Consider the following 20,920-nt stretch of genomic DNA (forward strand, 5'->3'; position numbering starts at 1 on the left):
AGACCTGGGCCAGAGAGGAGACCATGGCTGGCCTGGGGTCACGTCTGCCTCTCGTGGGACACAACTTGAAGGACCCCGACAGCCGACATGGGGGACACTCCCGGAAACTTGTGTTAAGGTGGGGCCAGGCCGACCCAGAGACAGCGTGACCCCCTACCAGGAAGGGCTGACCTGGGCACAGTGTGACCACCTATAATCAGGAATGACCACCCCTCCTCCCAGGTGGTGATGGTGTTGAGGTGGGGCTGACCTGGGGACAGTGTGACCACCTATCATCAGGAAGGGCCACCCCTCCTCCCAGGTGGTGATGGTGTTGAGGTGGGGCTGACCTGGGGACAGTGTGACCACCTATCATCAGGAAGGGCCACCCCTCCTCCCAGGTGGTGATGGTGTTGAGGTGGGGCTGACCTGGGGACAGTGTGACCACCCACCAGGAAGGGCCACCCCTCCTCCCAGGTGGTGATGGTGTTGAGGTGGGGCTGACCTGGGGACAGTGTGACCACCCACGAGGGAGGGCCATCCCGCCTCTCAGGTGGCCTGCTCGCCATGTGTACACAGAGTGATGAACAGGACAGTGCTGTGTTGAGCTGGGAGTTTGCTTTCTCTTCAGCGTTGTTGACTGTCCACCCTGCTCCTATAGGAGTAGACCTCACCTGGCCTCCCCTCCCCTCCCAGGTGTCCAGCAGTGATGTTGACACCTCTTCTCTCAGGTGAGACACAAGTTTTAGTTCAGCTTACTGTCAAGAGTGCCTTAAATCAAACTTGGTGGGCAGCAGCTTGAACGTGGCCCCTGCTGTGCGCAGGTGGGCTTCTGGTGGCCCCTGCCGTGCGCAGGTGGGCTTCTGGCCGGCTTGCGTTTGTGTGCACAGGAGCAGGCCCACACCTGACCGACCCGGAGTCAGTCCTCGTGGCCATGCCTCCCTGTACTCTCCTGGCCTCTGGTCTGTGTGCTGGCCTCTAGGACTTGCCCTCCTTCCCTCTGGACGCCTCCTCAGCGTGGAAAGCTTTCCTCTGACATTTTGTTTTGGATCAGAAATGAAGCTGCTGTTAGAACAGCTGGCAGATGGTTAAAGAGCCCTTGGAGAGTCTCTATGGAGCGCGCCTGCACTCAGCGTCTCCCCGGAGGGAGGCGCATTGCACTAAGTCCTGCACCTCGCGCTCCCCGATGGCCAAGGCCTGGGGTTCCCCAGACCTGGGCTCACTTCACCCTGTCTGATGTATCAGGGCTCCTCAGGAGCAGTCAGCCCCTGGGGTTCGTCAGCCAGTGTGGCAGGCCCAGGCTGCCTCCACCTCTCAGCTCTCTTCCTCCACTGGAGCTGAGAGAGGGAAGGTCATTGGGACTGAGGCCTCTCCTGTGCAGGGAAGGCTGCCTCCCCTTCTCCCTGCCCCTCCCATCTGCCCTCCGGACCCCACCCACTCTCCCCTGGAGGGGCCTCCCCTGCCCCCTGGACCCCACCCACTCTCCCCTGGAGGGGCCTCCAGCCTCCCCTCTGGACCCAGCCCACTCTCCCCTGGAGGGGCCTCCCGCCTGCCCTGGAGGGAGTCCCCACTGGTAATGAAGGAGAAATAAGCTCCCAGTAGCATGCTGCTCACAGCGGTGGTTTGGAGCCCGTGAAGGGCGTTCACTGTGGAGGGTTTGGAGCCTCGTGAAGGGCACTCAGCACGGGCGGGTTTGGTGCCCCGTGAAGGGCGCCCAGTGCAGGCGGGTTTGGAGCCCCGTGAAGGGCGCCCAGTGCAGGCGGGTTTGGAGCCCTGTGAAGGGCGCCCAGCGCAGGCGGGTTTGGAGCCCCGTGAAGGGCACTCACTGTGGAGGGTTTGGAGCCCCGTGAAGGGCGCCCAGCGCAGGCGGGTTTGGAGCCCCGTGAAGGGCACTCAGCACAGGCGGGTTTGGAGCCGGGAAGGATACGCAGGGCTCGACTGGTGTGAGGAGCAAGAACCCTGGGCCCTAGGTGGGCATGAGGCCTTTGGCGTGGCCGGCAACACGTGGCCAGGTTGTGTGCAGCGACCCTGGAGGCCCAGGGGCTCAGAGCCGCACCACTGCGCTTGAGCCTGCCCTGAGCCCACCTCAGTGATCAGCCGCCTGGCATTGCCACCGAGCACTGACCTGGCCACTCCCTTCACCAGACAGTCGCGGTCCCTTGGAGTGCTGGCACACAGCACAGCCAGCGACTGGCCGTGTGCTGTTGAAACTGGTTTGATGAAGCGACAGCACAGCACCTACCACCCCAGCACTGCCAGGTCTGAGAGGAAGGCGCCTGCCATCCATAGGCCACCCAGCAGGGCAGCCTCACGTCGCTTCTAGAGTGCACTTGGGCCGAGGGACTCGGCAGGCCACGTGTCCCTCCCTGCCTCCTGTGCTTACTACGGTCAGGCGCCCTCAGAGAGCAGACGTGGCCTCCACTGCCCAGGAGGCCGCTGAGAGCAGAAGTAACCTCCAGTGCCCAGGGAGGCCTCTGCGAGCAGACGTGGTCTCCAGTGTCTATGAAAGCCACCGAGAGCAGACGTGGCCCCCACTGCCCAGGGAGCCGCAAGCTGCTGACCCCAGTGGTTATTCCTGTGTTTGATGATGGTCTGAAGGCTGAACCGACTTTTCTTAGCAACCGGGTAGGAAGCTCGGCTTCAGAGTTGGTTCTGGCATATGATCTTCCTGCAGAAATAGTTTGACCTGCAACTTCCTTGATAAGAACGTCCCTCTGAAGCCCAGTGCCTGCGCCGGTGAGCGGGAGGAGGTCAGGGCTTAAGGAGGTGACCTGGTTTCCATTGTTCCTCCTCTTCCAAGGGCCTTTCCTCCTGCAAGTTATTTTAAAATCGTTCTTGCAACAATAGGCTCGGTTTCACATGAGAATCCGTGGTTCCTTTCAAGGGAAAGTACATTTTGCTCAAAAGAGAAGCTCACTAATAACACAGAGCACAGATGCACGACTATTTTAGGTGCTGGACAGTGTCTAATAATAAGAGCTCTCAGGGAGCCGTCCCGGCAGCTCACACACAAACCGCTTTTCTGGCAAGGCTAGCAGGCAGGAACAAATCCACTCCGAGTTCCGTGCTCACCATTGCTTTATCATTTTATGTATTAGAGTAGGAGATGGTGTGTGGTTCAGGTGCCTTTCACACCTGTTCTAATTAGCAGGAAGGAGTGCCTGTTGTTAAGCACTTGGGCATTTGAAGATGAGGCTGTGTGGAGGCTGGAGAAAGCTCGCTCCCTTGGGTTGGTTGAGTCCATCTTTGATCGTGGACGAGGCAGAAGTGAACTTCAGGTAACTCCACTTGGGCATAAGCAGGTGGAGTCTGCCACAGCTCGTCAGCCTTGGCACAGAGACGTCGCTGGAGAGCGCGGAGGTGATCAGAGTGGCTTCCTCCTGCGGGCACTGTGTTCGCTGCAGATCTCTGTTGGCAGTGGTGTGAGCCAGCCCTGGTGCAGCCGTGCTGCTGGACCTGCTGGTCAGTGCTGAGAGGCAGTGCTTGGTGGCTTGTTTGCTTGCCCGTTTCGTTGCTGGTTTATTTTTGACTCAGGAAGCAGTGAGCATCTTAGCAGGCTAAGCCCCCCAGCCCCCGCCCTTGGGCCTTCCTCCCCTCCCACACAGTCCGCGCCTCCCCGAGGGTCTCCCCCCGGGGTTGGGCCTGTCTCCAGCTGCCACAGTGGCGAGACACTCGTGTTCTCTGGCCTCCAGCTACCCTCAGCTGGCTTGCAGAGGGGCATAACTCTTGGTCAGTGTGTGGCTCGTGGTCTCAGCTCCCGTCTCAGAGCCCCAGACAGTTGGACGGTCTGATGTGGCTCTGACCCGTCCTTCCTAGAGAGCAGGTGCACGCACTCTTCTCCATGTGAAGAGCAGGAGCTTGACCTGGTGTTCTGCTGGGGCAGGCTGGTCTCCTCAGGAAGTCAGCGTCCATGAACGTGCAGTTCTTTGGTCGTCCTCTAGATGGTCATCAGCAGTCTGCAGTCCTTTGCAGACTCGCTGGCCTGGGAAAAGGCCCAGCTCCGCCCCTGACAGCAGCCTCTGGGGCCCTCCCAGCCCCACCTGTGAGCGCCTGGTGCTGGAGAACAGGGCCAGCCAGCTTCTAAGCAGGAGGCCTGGACGGCACTCAGAGGCAGCCTTTCCTGGGACGCTGTCCCTGACGTGGTCCTCACCCTTTGTGACGACTGCCCGCTGGCCGGGGCAGCACACACATCTCAGCCTTGCTCAGACACTTGCTCCTGATGCTCCCTGTGACCTTTACTCCCAGCCCGGCTCTTCCCTTGCGGATTGGAATTACCCCTGAGTCCCGGGCAGGGTCAGGCTGGGTGCCCCCTCCCACGAGGAGCAGGACAGAGGAGTAGGAGGCCATGTCCCCAGAGGCAGTGGTTGACCAGGTGACACAGGCTCCGTGAGCAGAGGCCAGGTCACAGGGTCAGGGCCTCCAGTTCCAGAGGTCTGCCCCCTCCAGGTCCTGCTCCCCCAGGGCTAGAAGGGAGCACTCTGTACCGAGCTTCCAGCACCAACCACATTTACGACAGAGAAAGGAAATCCGAGGGACACGGGACAGCCTGGCGACTCTGCCCTGGTGCCGGTAACACCTGCCCTGCCGTGTGGGGAGGGGAGTCATCTCGCTGTCCATCAGAGCACCCTGGTGTGACCAGTAAGGCCCTCGTCCCTAAAGGAACCTGTGTCCAAACCTGGCTCCTCCATGGCCTAACTGCTGGTCCTTTCGAGCCACAGCCCGCCTCCGAGCCTGGCATTCCTGTCTTTAAAACGGTGAATAAATCGCAGCTGGTGGGAGCTTGGTGAGGGCCCAGAGGCTGACTGGCCAAGGAGACACTGTGTAGCAGCGCTTGCTGACCAGTAAGGGACAGGGCCACGCACCAGGTTCAGGCTCTGTGCCTCGTTATCTTTACATTTTTCATGTTTATTTTTTCACTGGGCGTCCGGGGATTGAACCCAGGAGCTCTTGACCACTGAGCCACACCTCCAGTCCGGTTTCATTTTATTTTAAGATGGGGTCTCGCTGAGTCGCTTAGGGTCTCGCTCAGCTGCTGAGGCTGGCTGTGACCCTCCTGCGTCAGCGTCCCCAGCCTCGCTGAGTACCTCCTTTCATCCTGGCACCAGCCCTGCACGGTTGGTGCTGTTTTTATCAGCATTTTTAAGATGGAGAGACTGAGGCCCAGAGAAGCTAACTAAGCAACACAGCTCACGGGCGCTGGAGCCAGTGGGTTGGCCCAGAGGTCAGAGTCAGAACCTACCTCCCAGGTATAATCTCGTAGTTCGGCAAAGGTGGATCGGGTGTGAATTGTCTTCGTAGCTTGCCTCTTTTTTCATTTGGACCTCAGGAACCAGAACAGTATTGGGGTGTGTGGGAGGGGGTCTTCCAGGACGAAGACTGAGAAATCGCTTTCAAGCAATGGCGGCCTCTGGTGCCCCAGGCCTTCCTGCAAATGAAGGGCTCCCCGTCTTCAAGAAGCTTCTCAGGGCAGCTCTGACCACTGAGGCCCTGTCCAGTGCTGAGATTTCCGGGTCATTAATCTCCTTGGTGTGCCCACACCACGTCAGCTGCTTCTCTGCTGGAGGAGGCAGGAGGATGCACATCGTGGGGTGTTTGCTCTGCTTGGGGTACTAGGACTTGAACTCAGGGGCTCTTTACCACTGAGCCACACCGCAGTCTTTTCTGTTGCTGCTGTCTTGAGACGGGCTCTCACCGAGTTGTTCAGGGCCTCGTGAAGCTGCTGAGTTCCTCACGAAGCCCATGCTGTCCGTGAATGTGTGATCCTGCCCCTCAGCCTCTGAGATGCGGGGACCCTCAGGTGTGAGCAGGCGTGGCCCCTGCTCCTGGCTCACCTGTGGGCATGTGCCGCATTGCTCAGCCCTGGCCCTTTTGAAGTGAGATCTGTCCAGGGTCCTACAAGCGATTACTTCTAAGCTTCGCTAACGGACCAGATTTGCCCCAGCACTGAAAAAGGAAGAAAAGAAAAAGAAAAAGAATTGTTCTCCTTTCCAGTTTTGAGAAACTTGCTGAGTCCCTTGTCAGAGGGCACTGTACTGAGTGCTCACGCCGCGAACGCAGGCTGCGTGCGCTGCCCGTGTTTGAGGGACATGGCTGGCACTCACGCGGCTGGGGGGCAGGAGGGCACAGCAGGCGTGCGGTCTTCAGGCCCTCTCCACACCCGTTGTCTGTGCAGGGCAGGGCGGCTCGGCCCCCTGGGTCCTCGGCCCTCATGCTAAGGACTCCAGCGAAGGCTCCAGGAAGCTGGCCTGGAGCAGCCCTCGGCCCTGGACGGAGCCCCTCTGCTCCTGTCCCCACCCCTCTCCCCTGGACGGAGCCCCTCTGCTCCTGTCCCCACCCCTCTCCCCTGGACGGAGCCCCTCTGCTCCTGTCCCCACCCCTCTCCCCGCCCGCCTTGCTTGCCCCTTGGGATGTCCTTGGAATCGCATGTACCCTCCAGCTCACAAGGGCTGCAGATTTAAGGGGAAGCCATCGTCTGGTTTCAGCGGACATTGGTTATGAATTCCTGCTGTGCTGCGTAACGCTGGCCTCGGGCGGGTGGCGTCAGGAGCATGTGTCCTTCACGCCCGTCAGTGGGGCACTCGGCCACGTATTTCATGACCTTCAAGGTCTCTATTCGGCAGGGCCATCAGAATCGTCTGGGTTGGAAGCGACGGCATCCCGAGGTTGAGCAGGCCGCCCGTGCCAGGTCCCGAGCTCACCGGGGTGCCCAGCAAACGTAGGCTGCCCCTGTCCTGCGGGCGGGCAGCGCTGACCCAGCACTCCTCCCTGACGCTCCAGAAGTTGAAGAAGCACGTGTAACAGAGCTTTTCTAGAAATTACTCCAACTTGCTCTTTTCAGAGAATGTGATAGCAGTTTCCCCACACGTGAACTGCATTTTAAAAGAGAGCAGAACACTCCAAGCAATCCCATTGGAGCGAGATCTTCCACACGTAGAACGGTCTGCTTCAGAGTAGGTCCTTGTCACCTTGCAGACGTGGGGTCAGCGTGTCTCAGACGACAGACATCGCAGCTCTAACAGCGTCGGTGAATAGGAAAGCTGGCTGCTTCTGGAAAGAGCTGCTAACCCTCCCTGAGAAGCGCTCGCTGCCCACGGGACCCAGCAGCTTGACCTTGGATCACTTGCTGAAGGACACCTTGGCCTTGGATCTTTGCTGAAGGACACCTTGACCTTGGGTCGCTTGCTGAAGGACGCCTTGACCTTGGATCGCTAGCTGAAAGACGCCTTGGCCTTGGGTCACTTGCTGAAGGACACCTTGACCTTGGGCCATTTGCTGAAGGGCACCTTGACCTTGGTCCTTGCTGAAGGACTCCTTGACCTTGGGCCATTTGCTGAAGGGCACCTTGACCTTGGTCCTTGCTGAAGGATGCCTTGGCCTTGGATCCTTGCTGAAAGATGCCTTGGCCTTGGGTCACTTGCTGAAGGACACCTTGGCCTTGGATCCCTTGCTGAAGGACACCTTGACCTTGGTCCTTGCTGAAGGACACCTGGGCTGCTTGTTGCTGGTTCCACTCTGGGTGTCAGGAGGTGGCAGCTGGAGGTAAGCCTGAGGTACTATCTTCTGCCTGCCGTCCAGGTGACATGCTGCAAGTGGCAGAGGCCAGAACTCTGCTGAGCAGACGTCCCCAGCGTCCCTGTGACGTGGCAGTGGGCTTCCCCAGCCGAGCAACTCCAGAGCACAACGGGCGAGAGACCCTGGCACCTGTTGGGAGGAATCTGGGTCGCGCACCCTCCTCCCAGCCTGTCTGCCCACGGAAGCCAGCCGCCAAGCCTGTGCTCCAGAGAGGGAGCTGAGCTCCATGTCCTCAAGGGGGCGTGAGGGGCCTGCCATTCGGGCTGCAAGAGGAGGTCTTCCCGGGAGGGTCGACCCCAGGCTCACAGGATGTGGTGGCTTCAGAAGCTCAAAGACGTGGTCTGAGGCTGTGCCTGGCGGAGCCCAGCCATTTCTGCAGGACGCCACTGGGCAGAGCAGCAGATGCTGTGGCTCTGGACCTCCTGTGTGTGCTTGGCAAGTGTGCAACCTCGGCAAGGGCGTGACCTCGGCAAATACGCGACCTCAGGAGCTCCTTCCAGGTCTGCGCTATGGCACCTTCCTCAGGGGACGGCAGTGGGACCCCCGGGGAGCATTGTGCTCAGCAGGGACACAGGTGGGACCTCGGGGGCTCCTTCCAGGTCTGCGCTGTGGCTGGCGCTCGCGGCGGCTCCTGGCCTTGGGGTCACCGCAGCACGCGGGCCCCTGTTCTCCCCCAGCTGAGGAAGTCTGGGCCCCCTCAAACGCGCTCACCGGCTCTTCTGGCCTTGCCCCACCTCCTGTTCAGAACTGCGGCAGGTGCCCACTGTGCAGGTCCCTGAGGGAGACATGAGATCAGAACGCGGGGTGGGAGATGGGGCGCTGGCCTGGGAAGCCCTGGGTTGTGCAGGTGGCGCATACCCGGCCAGGGCATTGAGCGTGCAGGACCACCTGGACGTATTCTGCCCAGCCCGCTCGGTGTTCCTGAGGATCCAGGCCCTGGCTCCTGGGCGATGGGAGGCCTGGGCACAGAAGGCCATGTTCCCATGGCAACACTTAGGTGGATTCACAGCGGCGGCTGCTTTTGAGAAAGGCACGACCTGATGGCTCCTCAGTGTCTTCTGTTGCTGTGGCCCAAGACCCCCGTAGCCAGCTGTCCACCTGCCTGGCTTGAGCACACAGGGCTGGAGTCTCCACTGATGATCAGCCCTCTGGGGGTTGGTTAAAGCGCAGTCTCCGTAGGATGTCACAATGTCACGTGCCCCTGAGGAGCTGTGGCATGGAGCCACGTCAGCCAGTGCAGTCAGCCCCCGCTGTCTGTTGGCGCTCTGGAGCATCACTGGGTGGCGTGGCAGGGACCCTCTGCCTGTCCCACTGTGGGGTGGCTCCACAGTCAGGCATCACGGTTGAGGTACGAGGGGCCCCAGAGGCTCTTGTGCGACACAGGGAAGAAGGCTCAGAGTGAAGCGACTGGGCGGTGGGAGGCTTGACCCTATCCTGGTAGGGCCACAGGTGTGACTGCAGGCAGGAGGGCTGTGGCCGGAGGAGGTGGGTCCCTGGGCTGTGCCTCTGGGGTTGTCTCCTCCCTGGTGGGCGCGGCTCTGCCGCCTGGTGCCTCGTCCCAGCTGCTTCCTGGCCGAGTGTCCTGGAGTCAAGGTCACCTCTGGGCTGGCCGCCAACACACACTTCTGCTCGCCAGGGTCTCCTGTGTCCCTCCTGCAGGCAGCGGGGCAGCTGGGGGGTCCAGTCCTTGCTCCGCGGGCTCCGGCACAAAGCCGCGGTGGGGCTGGAAGCTCGTGGCTCGTCATGGGCGGGACCAGCTCGGGCCTGCTTTCCCGTTTCTGCCGTGAACTCGGGCGTGGATCCAGACAGCCGATAAGCCGTGGTTCAGACCCTAGGTGCCAGCCTCCTCCCGGAAGGACCCGGCACTGGCTGAACGGCTCACACCGGGACTTTCTCTATGATCTTGCGCGTGGCTCCTGACCTTGGGTCTGCGTGCAGAGGGTGGAAATGACCAGAAGTGGGCCCCCAGGTTCCAGGAAGGGTGGATGAAATAGGACGCTCTGCTTGCTCTGGACAGAGACCAGTGTCAGTCCACGTGTGGCACAGGGAGCCCTCCGCCAGGACGAGGTTTGTGTCCGCGTGGGGCTGGGGTCAGGCTGCTGGCCTTGCAGCCTGGGCCCCCACCTCTCCAAGCAAGCAGCCCCGTAATGGAGACGTCCTGGAAGCCCGGGGACGCGTCTGGGGGCAGCAGCCACCAGGGCAGCCCTGCCTCCCTGACCCCAGGTGGGCCGAGCACAGAGAAGAGCACAGAGCGTCCGTAGCACGCGGGCCCATGTGCTGGGTTGTGGTCGTGCCCAAGAGGCATTGCAAGGAGTAGAATATTCCAGAAGCTCTGGCTGCAGTCTGCTGTGGGGAGACAGTGCGACCCGCGGGGTTGGGGACACCCTGGGGACCAGAGTGGTGCTGCGTCTAATCCCCGCAGAGGTGGGAGTGCTTTCCTGTGCGTCGGGGGCGTTTGCTAACAACTGGCACCAGCTGGGGCCGCCACCGTGCCCAGACGGGGGTGCCAGGGGTCTCGGAATGAGGTTCGAGCGAGGGCACGGTCGGCGTGTCGTTGAGGAGGTGGGACTGAGCTCTGGGGCCCTCCTCGCTGACTGCAGCTAGTCGCAGGTGCCAGTCCTGCCCAGGGGGCTGGGAGGAGCCCTGGTCCCCGGGGAATGTCCTTCTTGTCACTGCGACATTCGGGGGTGACCCTTTTGGGGCACCCAGATGTTCCTGCACTTAAACTTGTGACACTGAAGAACAAGATTCTGGTGTGGGGTTTTGGGGCCGGGGGCCATTTTTCTGGGTGAATACAGCGGGGACTGAAGGTAGTAAAACTTGTTGAAAAGAAGCCTCCCCCGGGGGGGTTCACTGTAAGTAGCAACCCGCATGTTTGTTTTTAAACTCTTCTGCTTAAAGGAGTTTTAGGATGCATCTGGTCTATGAAGTAGAGCTTCTGAGTTGAGCTCTCAGCTGAAGTTGTATTCTTGCTTTGCGACTGGGCAGTTGTCTTTGATCTTGGACACGAATCTCTGAATGCTTTGTTTTTCCAGAAATCTAAATGATCAGATTGGTTTGTTTGAACAGATGCATAAAGAGTCACAGAACCATTAATGCCACCTTCGTTTCACGTTGGGCTTGCTATTTACAGACACCGTGGGATTTGTTGTTGACTAAATCTGCCTTCACTGGTCTGGTGTGAGGTGTGAATCTGTGAGGCCCTAAGTCTTGGCTCTGTCTGCTCAGCTGGGTATTTTTTAACTGATGTTGGTCGTGAATGAAGGAGACGTCGCCCACAGAAGCTTCATCTCCTTTCCTGTGGCCACAGCCACCCTGAGCAGACCATCCTGCTGCAGCAGTAGACCGCAGGCATTGGCCCCTTTGGGATTAGTGAGGGGCCTCTCTGGTGGCCAGTGCCCTGGTGGTTGCTCTTAAGTCTCACTGAGGACCTGGAGTGGCGTCCACACCCGTCAGGGTGGCGTGTGTCCTAGTGTGCTGGTGAGCGTGCAGGTGGCACCGAGGTCGCCCATGGCGGTGCACGCAGATGCTGCGTGCAAGCCGCAGGCCCTCCTGCCTGGTCACCGGGTGTGCCAGGAGATGGTTTGCATCCGGATATTTCCTGCGTCCCTTCTAGGAGCCCACTTCCTAAGCCAGAATGGTGCATCTTTCTGGTAAAGCCTTTTGATATCTTGGTGAAACAATTTGACCAAATCCCATTCTTTTAGTTTCAAATTATACAGTACGGCAGTTTTTACACTCTTGTAAACATGTGGTGCTCATAAAGAGCCTTGCTGTCCCCATTTTGAACGTCTAACATGATTTTATGATCGCGACTGTGGTTGATCTTCGTTTGAAAGCCTGTGGCAGATGAGGAGCACATTCGGGAGTCCCTCGGGCCACCTCGGCCCTCCCCTTCGGCCACAAGGCCGGCACTCTTCCATCTTCAGAGTGTCCCTGCTGGGGCCCTGTTGGCGGTGGGCACAGGCTTGGCCGGGTCTGTCTGCAGGTGCCAGGGGAAGAGCCCGTACCCACTGCACGCTGGCCAGGTTTCGCGGAGGCCGCTCTGGACAGGGCAGGCCTTCCACTTTGCTTTGCACTGTGAGTTTGGCCTGAACAGCAGCATGTTGCCGTCTCCATCCCTGCACCATGCACGCCTGCTCCCAGCCTCCTGGCCTCTCTCTGGAGGTCAGATTTTCGACCCACTGATGTGTGCAGACAGTGACAGCATGGCGGGGGGCGTTTGGAATGCAGATGCCCTGCTGACACTCACAGAGAAGGGACCCAACTGTATGACCAGGTGTTCTTCACGGAATGTGCTTCCAGAGACTTTGACCAAGGGGGACAGGCACTTGCTTGGGAAGAATGTGGCCTTATTACTTCATGGTGTGGTGCTCACCTGCTAAAAGTAAACCAGTGTCTGCAATGTGCAGTGCCTGGGGCCTGCGTGGTGCTGGCAGGTCTGTGCTCAGATTCTTTGATTATACCTTTACTTTTTTTTTAACTTTCCATTAGCATCTTTTCTTTATTACGGAAGTAATTCTTTTACATTGGTGGAAATTCAGAAAATAGAGATAATCGTTTTAAAATTAGCCTACCATCACCTCCCCTGTATGTAATTGATGTGCAGTTTCACTGGGTGTCACCTGGCCTTCCTTACCCCTGAGTGCCTGGGCAAAGGGGTAAGGAAGGGGCAGCCCTAGCAGACGGCGTCCTGACCTCCAGGGATACGCGCGTGCCGGCCACCCTCTGGTCAGGGGCTGCGCACAGCAGGCTTGCCAGCCTCTGCCTACCCACAGCTGCCTCTGCAACAGGCTGCACGTCTGCCCAAGGACCAGGTTGTGACCTATCCCATTCTCGACTCTCCACCCCCAAAGGACAGGGGACCGTGGCTTCCAGGGTCCACCCGCCACCTGGGGTCTGCTGGTGACGTGTCCCTGGCTCTGCTTCTCCATGGGAACATCCACGGTGCTGGGGTGTGAGTTCCGTGGTGTCGGGAGAGGGAGTGGGGCTGGCGAGCACATCTCTTCCAGCAGGCAGAGCTGAGGTCTTGAAGGCCAGGCCCTGGTGTCTACCCTGTGGCCACTCCAGCACGCCAGGACTTCTGGGCAGCTCCTCGTCAGTCCACAGAATCACACAGACATCCTACCTCTGATCAGTGTCAACTGAGCAGTGAAATTCGAAAGCAGAAGAGGTGTAGACTCCAGGAAACAGGATACAGGAACACCTGCTCGAACCTCGGAAGTAGGGCCAGGGTGGAGCTGGGCTCCTGGCTAACCCGGCAGTCACCAGCTGCAGAGGGCAGGGAAGGAGCACAGGTTGTGAAGGCCCCGTTCAGCACCTCCCTGTCACCGGCCTGGGTGACCTTGAGCTCTGTGTTTGTGTAAGGGGAAGGTCATCGTACCTAATTCCGGGCACCCAGCAAAATCAGCCCTCAAAAATCCTAATCCTCCACCGATTTCACTCGCTTGTGAGGAGACTATGGGGTGTAGGGAGGAGGAATTCATGAAAAGACTGGATAGGTGAAGACGAGTTAGCCGCCCTCCCCAGGCTGGCCCGGCCACGCCAAGTGGGAACTTGGCTCAGTCAGAGCATCCCTTGCGAGGGTCCATCCATCAAGTGTCATTTCCATGCCGTCAGTTCAACAGAGGGAGAGTAAGATGGCTGGATTTCCTCGACTGATGAGTTTGAGATGCCACAATATTGTTCGGCCTGGGGAGGTGTCTAAGAGGCTTCCTCTGCAAGCCGAGATCTCGGAATGGACTGAGAGCTCACTGACAGTGTTTCTTTTTTCCCTGAAAGAAATGAAAAGGATGGGTGGTTTTCAAAGAACGCTCTTTTCATATGGCCTTAGCAGGTATGTGGGGGGCCCTTAGCTCTTGACCTCTGTACAAAGAATACACAGCGGCTCTTACACGGAGTTCCACGTCTGGATTCCACTAACCTCAATAAATCGTGTCTGCCCTGGATACATACTCCCGACACCACAGGGCACACCATTAGCATAGCGTCACAGAAGATGTGGCCTTACACGTCATTGAGAGGTGACTCGGAGCACAGGGCATGCGCGGAGGTGATATGCACACACACCATTGTCTGTAAAGGACTTGGTGGACAGATATCCACGATTTCGATGTCTGTGGGGCACAACCCAGCAGCCTGCCCTGATTTCAGCAAAGGCAAATGTGCTCCCCGTTGGACTGATTCGTCGGTTTATTTGTAGGATTACAGCAAAGCCTAGGATTGAATTCCTCACCTGAGTCACTTCCTTATTGACTGAATCGTGCAGACGCCCCTCTAATTTAGCAGAGTATTTTTATTAAAGCTAGGCATACAAACATCAATTATCTAAGCTGCATCTAATTTCCTTCACCATTTATTTTCCTTCGTTGGTTGCCAATGGATTAGAAGACATGATTAGAATTCAGCAGGAAAATAAAAACAACAACAAAAGAGAAAAACTGTTCCACAAAAACAGATGCTTAAGCAAGAGCAGCAGCGTTCGGAATTAAAATCACGAGTTTAAGACTGCAACAACACATCTCCCCAGCCCTTGTCTCGAGCCACGGGAACTCTTGCCTGAGTGCTACCAGCCCCGTGCCCACCGCAGTGGGGCTGCCGGGCCGGCCAAGGGGGACAGAGACAGGGCTATGCAGGCCTCCTGTGCCTCCCTGGGCAGGGGGTGCGTGCAACAGGGTACGCTGCACCGTTTCAATGACTGGGGCTAGTCGCCGGCCTCCTGTGGAAGTTCTTGTTTGCTGTCAGCCAATGCTTGGAGGGCCAGGAGATGAAGCAGAGGCATTGTTTTAAAGGAATAGGCTGGAGTCGGGACGGGCCTGTTCATGTGACCGCCCACCACTGCAGCCTGCATGCCTAACATCCTCAGTGGCCACACAGAAAGACGAGTACACCACCAGGAGATAGCAGATCTGCAAGGAATGGGGCGTCAGGGTGTGTGCGTAAACTGGAGGCCTTGGCCCGAGTCACATCTAGGTCCGGGCCACCAGTGGGTCAGACCTGGCCCACTCTTCGTCTTTGTGAATAAAGTTTTATTGGCACACAGTTGTGCTCCTTCATTCGCCTTTTGTCTAGAACCTCTTCCACGTTGAAGTGACAGGTGGTGCAGTTTGAGAGGATCTGCCCCTCCACACCCAAAGGACTGACTGGCCACCCCTAGCAGAGGTCACCCGATGTGCTTCACTGACCTTCCAGGCTGCCCATGTGAGGGCCATGTGGAACAGATGTTGGTGTGAACCAAGTGCTTAAGAGCTGGCCTGCCCACTGCCTGGGCCTCGGTGCACCCGTAAAGCAGAAGCGGGAGTGTATCCTGTCAGCATAGCTACAGTGGGTGTGTAGGCTCCCTCCTGGCCTCCAAGTCGGAGAGCCCTGGGCCTCAAGCCCTCCCTCCCCGAGAGGGCTGACCCTGCCGGGGACTGCCTCCTACCCACCCTCTCCTCTCAAGCCCAGGCCCCTGATGATCTGCCCTTGTCAAAACAGCCTGGCTCTGTCCTGGACCCCACCTGTGCCTTCTGCAGTCTCCAGGCCTCCTCCCTTCCCTCCATCTGTCGGTCCCCTTCCTGACTGTCCTCCCTCAACAGGCACAGGTCTGCTGCCCTAGGGAGGGTCCTGTGTCCCCTGGTGCCCAGGGCTTCAGGCCCTGAGAGCTGCCCTCTCAACAGGCACAGGCCTGCTGCCCCAGGGAGGGTCCTGTGTCCCTTGGTGCCCAGGGCTTCAGGCCCTGAGAGCCGTTGCCACAGTTGCAGCCTCAGACACGTTTGGGCACTCTCATGTCGTTTCAAAGCTGTCCTGCAGCTCGGTGCTGCCCACGCACGGTGGTGAATGCAGCCTGGCACAGAGCTGGCCCTCAGGACTGCATGGACACGTGGGTGGCTCACTCTTCCCGGAGCCATCGGCAGCACTGGCCCTTACAGGGCCTGCGCATCTGTCTGCTTGGCTCAGTACAGTCGTGCGATGTCGGGTGGTAGGCGGTTGCTCACGCTCAGGCTGAGCTCAGCACTGCCCTGGCACCTCCTTGGGTGGCCGGCTGATGGACGTTGGACAGCAGACAGACCATAGCCCCGTGGTTCTGTGACTTCAGTTCCTTCTGTGACGCCCACCTCGTGCAAATTCTATGCACAGCTTGTTGGAAAACCACCCGCCCCCTGCCCAGCACAGGTCAGCGTGGCGCTTGTGTCCTGCTTCTGAATGTGTCAGTTTCCAGAGGTCACGGGCTCGGCCCAGGGCTCTGCACAGTCAGACCAAGTTTCAGATGCAAAGAATTCACAGGCGCCCAGAGCCCACCCAGCTCTGTGCATAGGTGTGTCCCCACCTGCTCTGCTCTGCGGATCCCTCCTCCGGTCACCTTCCCAAGGAGCAGCCCAGTCCTGGGACATGCTGTGCGTGTGACCTCATCGGGCAGGATCCCCAGCATTCATCAGATAGAGTGGACCCAGGTTCCAACAGGAGGGCTTCAGGGTTGGTTTACGTGGGGCTGAGAGGAGCTTGGTAAATGAAGGCTGTTCATTTTCTTTTGAAATTCACCATTTGTGAGTACGATCTGTAACCAGGTATGCTTTGCAAAGCCACCTGCACAGGCAGGCCACGGGGCGGCCGGGACCTGGCCCTGCCCCCTGTCTGGCACCCCGGCTGCCTCGCCGATGGTCTTTGCTTTGTGAAACAGTAAATAGCAGCCCTCCTGATTCTCGCCTGCTCAGGAAAACGTGCCTGCTCCCGAGCACTTCGGGGCCTGCTGGGAACATCTCTGTGCTCAGAGACCTGCCGTGCCTGCTGCCGGGCACTCGCCTTGCCAGGAGAAGCAAGACGAGGACCACCGGCAGCTGCTGGGGATGTCATCACACTCAGTGGTCATGCGGGGCGGTCGTGTGAGCCGTGCTGGACGTCGGCCTTCTACAGATGTTCTGTGGTAACAAGGGCGTCACCGGCTTTCTCTCAAACTGCTGTGATTTCCCTCTCAGTCTGAGACTGCAGATCATCGTCATTGATTATAGAGACTGTTCCAGAGCGCGCGGTAAATCCGGTTTCCATTAAAGTCTGTGACTGAGCAGTTCATGTCCCAGAGGGACAGGAGGCAGCCCTGGTCTGCGGTGCACTCCCAGCCCCCAGCCAAGCCGCCCCGAGCTGCCAGCCCACTCCAGTCCTGCTGCGCTTCCAAGACAGCCGCTCTGGGAGTCCTGCTCAGTCTCTCTGCTCCTCCCTCTCTGCCTCCTGCATCCTCCCGGCTCCTCCCTGCCTCCCTCCCTGCCCCTTCCTCTCCCTCCCTGCCCCTCCCTCGCCCTCTCTCCTCCTCCCTCTCTGCTCCTTCCTCTCTCCCTCCTGCTCCTCCCTCTCTGCTCCTTCCTCTCTCCCTCTCTGCTCCTCCTCCTGCCTCTCTGCTCCTCCCTCTCTCCCTCCTGCTCCTCCCTCTCTCCCTCCTGCTCCTCCCTCTCCCTCTCTGCTCCTCCCTCTCCCTCTCTGCTCCTCCCTCTCTCCCTCCTGCTCCTCCCTCTCTCCCTCCTGCTCCTCCCTCTCCCTCTCTGCTCCTCCCTCTCTCCCTCCTGCTCCTCCCTCTCCCTCTCTGCTCCTCCCTCTCTCCCTCCTGCTCCTCCCTCTCTGCTCCTCCCTCTCCCTCTCTGCTCCTCCCTCTCTCCCTCCTGCTCCTCCCTCTCTCCCTCTCTGCTCCTCCCTCTCTCCCTCCTGCTCCTCCCTCTCCCTCTCTGCTCCTCCCTCTCTCCCTCCTGCTCCTCCCTCTCCCTCTCTGCTCCTCTCCCTCTCTCCCTCCTGCTCCTCCCTCTCCCTCTCTGCTCCTCCCTCTCCCTCTCTGTTCCTCCCTCTCTCCCTCCTGCTCCTCCCTCTCCCTCCTGCTCCTCCCTCTCCCTCTCTGTTCCTCCCTCTCTCCCTCCTGCTCCTCCCTCTCCCTCCTGCTCCTCCCTCTCCCTCTCTGCTCCTCCCTCTCTCCCTCCTGCTCCTCTCTCCCCCTCCTGCTCCTCCCTCTCTCTCCTCCCTACCACTTCCTTCTTGCTCCTCAGAAGCCCTTTCTGGCTCTTTCTCTGACACACTCTCTTCCCTTCCTCTGGAAGTGCTGTCAGCACTGTCCTTCGCCCTGCCCTGAGGATGGAAGGAGCTAGCAGGTGCCCTTTCCCCACCCTGCTGGCCTGCACCCCTTCGGGTGCTCTGTCCGCTGGGTGGCTCCTCGGTGAGCAAGACCAGGACAGAGGTGCAGGTCCTTGTGCCGCCCCAGCAGAGGGCCTGGCCAGCACTTAGGTGCAGTGCCTGGGGAAGTGCTGTGTTCAGTGTCCTCTCTTGCCTAACACCAGGAGTCTCTGCCTGGGGGCCACACAGGAGCTGGCGGCCACTGAGGCCCACCCAAGTGCCAGCACCGAGGATGGGGTCCCAGGGTCACCTGCTCTCTTTAGGGGGTCACGAGAGTTCACTGTGGCTCAAGGACGGAGACATCCTGTGGGCCAGACAGGCTGTGCCCCAGGCAGCCAGAGACTGACCCCAGCTGACCCCTGCCCTGCGGGGCAGGTAGGCAGAAGTCCTGGGCCTGCCTCCTGCCCAGCTGCTCTGGCCTGCCCAGCAGGCCCTGGAGTCCGCTGCTCTTGGGAGTGTGCTCGCTGAAGCACGGGGCCCAGGAGGATTGGAAAGGAATCCAGGACTCATGCGCACCGTCTGGTCAGGCTGCAGTGCTGTCCGGCGCCCTTGCTATGAGGTGGTCAACGCGGTGTGTGGTGGCAGGGTCACAGGCTGGCCTCAGTGCCTGCCTGGGTGCCCTGCCGCGGGCCTGGTGGGGCTCAGTGTGGCTCCGTGGCTGGGCGTTGATGCCGCACTGGACGGACAGCTGCTCTCCGCAGGCGTGTCCAGTCTCGTGAGGAGTGTACCCATCAGCTCCTTCCTGTTAACGAGCAGGGTTGTCGGACACCTGCTTACCCAGTCCAGGCAAGTGCCTCTCCTGGGTCTCGCCCGCCTTCGTCTGTGAAAGGGGCACAGGCGGGTTTCCATCGTGGGGCTGGACTTCCCTCATTTCCTTAAGGTGGCACGGGCTTGAGTCTCTCAAGAAGCCTGCGACCTCAGATGATCCAGTTACCTCTGATCTGAAAGGGGGAGCTGGGTTCTTTACCCGTTCCTACGAAACACTCACCAGTAAGTTCCACCTGAACTGTTGGATGAGACCAGGACAGCGGGAAACGGGTGTGCGGCATGGCAGGGAGACGGAGGCACGTAATGTGAGAGGCAGGGCCCGAGCAGGGCGGCCTGGGTGTCCTCAGTCCTCCCTGATGGCCTTCCTCGCACCGCTGGTCCTTCCTTGAACCTTGTCCCGCGCAGAGCCAGGAGGCCCCAGCCTCGCTCCCCTGGGCCGCGGCTGCTGGGCCGTGGACCGCCACGTTGACGTGTCTGCTTCTGATTCCAGGTGGAAGCCATCCTGGTCAACATCTTCGGGGGCATCGTCAACTGCGCCATCATCGCTAACGGCATCACCAAGGCCTGCCGGGAGCTGGAACTCAAGGTGCCGCTGGTGGTGCGTCTGGAGGGTGAGTGGAAGTGGGTCTGGGGCTGGCGTTGCAGCGAGGCAGCCAGTGGACGCGCCTGCCTCCCTCTGGCGGGTCAGGTGGGCCTCGTGCCGTGTGTGTCTGCGCACCAGGCTCTGGGAGGCCCTGCTCCTGAGTCAGTGGGAGCGCAGCGGCCTCGGGCTCTGGGTCTGGGCCCGGACTCGTTAGGATTGAGGACCCTGGACAGCGTTCACTGGCCTTGGATTCTATCAGTCAGCGATGACACCTTAACGGCACTGATCAGGAAATTAATTTGGTAACAAGTATTACTTGGAATTTAAAATATTTTCATTCATTTTTCCGTGGTAAAATTCTGTTTTTGCATTTTATGTTTTTCTTACATGTTTTATGTGCAGCATATATTTTACGTGCAGCAGTGGCCCCAAGGGGTTCCCACGACCCAGATCAAGCAGCCCCTGCGCACACTATGTTCCGTGCACACGTCTGTGATAAAGTCTAACTTACAAGTGAGGCGTGCGGGAGTGTCAGTGTAACCGCGATAGCATCACCCGGTAGCAACACGCGTGTGAACGAGGTCCTCCCTCTTGAAGGAGTGGAGACCCGTGCTATTCTCAGCCTGTGATTGGCGCAGCCGCTGGCGCTGCAGAGCGCGGGGCCACGGCTTGTGGGTGTGCAGATCCTCCGTCTCCCAACGCGGGCCTCTGCCTGAAGCCCGTGAGCTGTGCTGCCGTGGTCGAAGTCTACTCGGACCCCACAGAGCAGGCCCTGGGGTAGCAGGAGCTTCTCATCATCTTTCCGCGTCCGAGGGACTCTCTCTGATACTGGGCTGAGTCCAGCAGAATTTCTTTGCTAACGGCAAGTTTTCACGTGGACTCCCAGCTCCCTCAGTGAACTTCCTTGACCCGTCTTAAATTTCGTCGCTCTGTGTTGCACGGAACAGAGTTTCCCGGGCTCAGTTGGGCGTGTGCTCTCGTACTTTTGAACATTGCCATTATACACACCTCCCAGAGGTGACGTGTTCGACGACATCGCCTGAAACTCCCCCTGGTTGCTCTCTGTCCCCGTAGGAACGTCTCCTTCAGGATGGGGAAGATACAGTGGCAGGTGCCAGCTGTTGAGAATTTGAGTTTCAGTTTAGAGTATGAATTTTATCTTCAGCCACGAATCGGTCGATGGCTGTCCTTGAGGTGACGGACTCGCTTTGCTCATTTGCTGGGAAAACCCAGTCAGACACCAGGGCTGAGCGGTTTCCTCGTCCATTGCTCCCCAGGGCCGTGTGCTTCGTGGGAAGGTGGGCCCTGGGCTCCTCCTCCACCCGCAGCCACCAGCCCAGGGCGCGGCAGGTGGGGGAGCCTGGGTCCCAGGCCGCCCAGGGCCACCGGGTGCAGAGAGCGCTGCAGTGTGGCAGCCTCAGAACTGCCTTCTCTGATCACCCGTACCTGCCATGTCCCTTACCAGCCTGAGGTGGTAAAGAGCCGGGTTGCCGGTCCCATCCTGGCCCAGGTTCCGCGGCAGCCGCTTGGCCCATGACTCCTCACCCGCTCACCGTGTGCAGATGCGAGGGCAGCACCATCAGCTCCCACCATGGCTGGGGAGCCCTGTCCACCCCGGGACCCCGCACCTTCTGAGGCCCCTTGGCATGAGGCGCACCCTGCAGTGCTGCCCGTCACCTGTCGGCAGAGGCAGATCCACTCAGGAAGCTGCCCCCAGTGCACTTCCCCAGGCTCCCTGCAGGTGTCTTCCCGCGACACCGTGACCCTGGTGGCCTCCCCGTCCTGACGGGAGGCCCAGAGCCCCTGCCTCTCTCGCTTTCTGCTGCGCCCCTTCCCTGGGACGGTGGCCACCAAGGAGACGAGAAGGCAGGGCTCCTGCTGGCAGAGTGT

The 20,920-nt window shown here is 59.5% G+C and overlaps 1 protein-coding gene across 1 annotated transcript in view; it reads left to right on the top strand.

The window, feature by feature from the left end:
- Positions 1 to 20,920, top strand: part of SUCLG2 (succinate-CoA ligase GDP-forming subunit beta) — a 189,903-nt gene that overhangs the window by 160,150 nt on the left and 8,833 nt on the right. The window contains exon 10 of the mRNA XM_079122396.1: positions 18,938 to 19,058. Within this exon, the coding sequence (XP_078978522.1) occupies positions 18,938 to 19,058 (121 nt within the window). The remainder of the gene's footprint in view (positions 1 to 18,937; positions 19,059 to 20,920) is intronic.

Source organism: Sciurus vulgaris, assembly GCF_902686455.1.
Source record: "Sciurus vulgaris genome assembly, chromosome: 19".
NCBI lineage: Eukaryota > Metazoa > Chordata > Mammalia > Rodentia > Sciuridae > Sciurus > Sciurus vulgaris.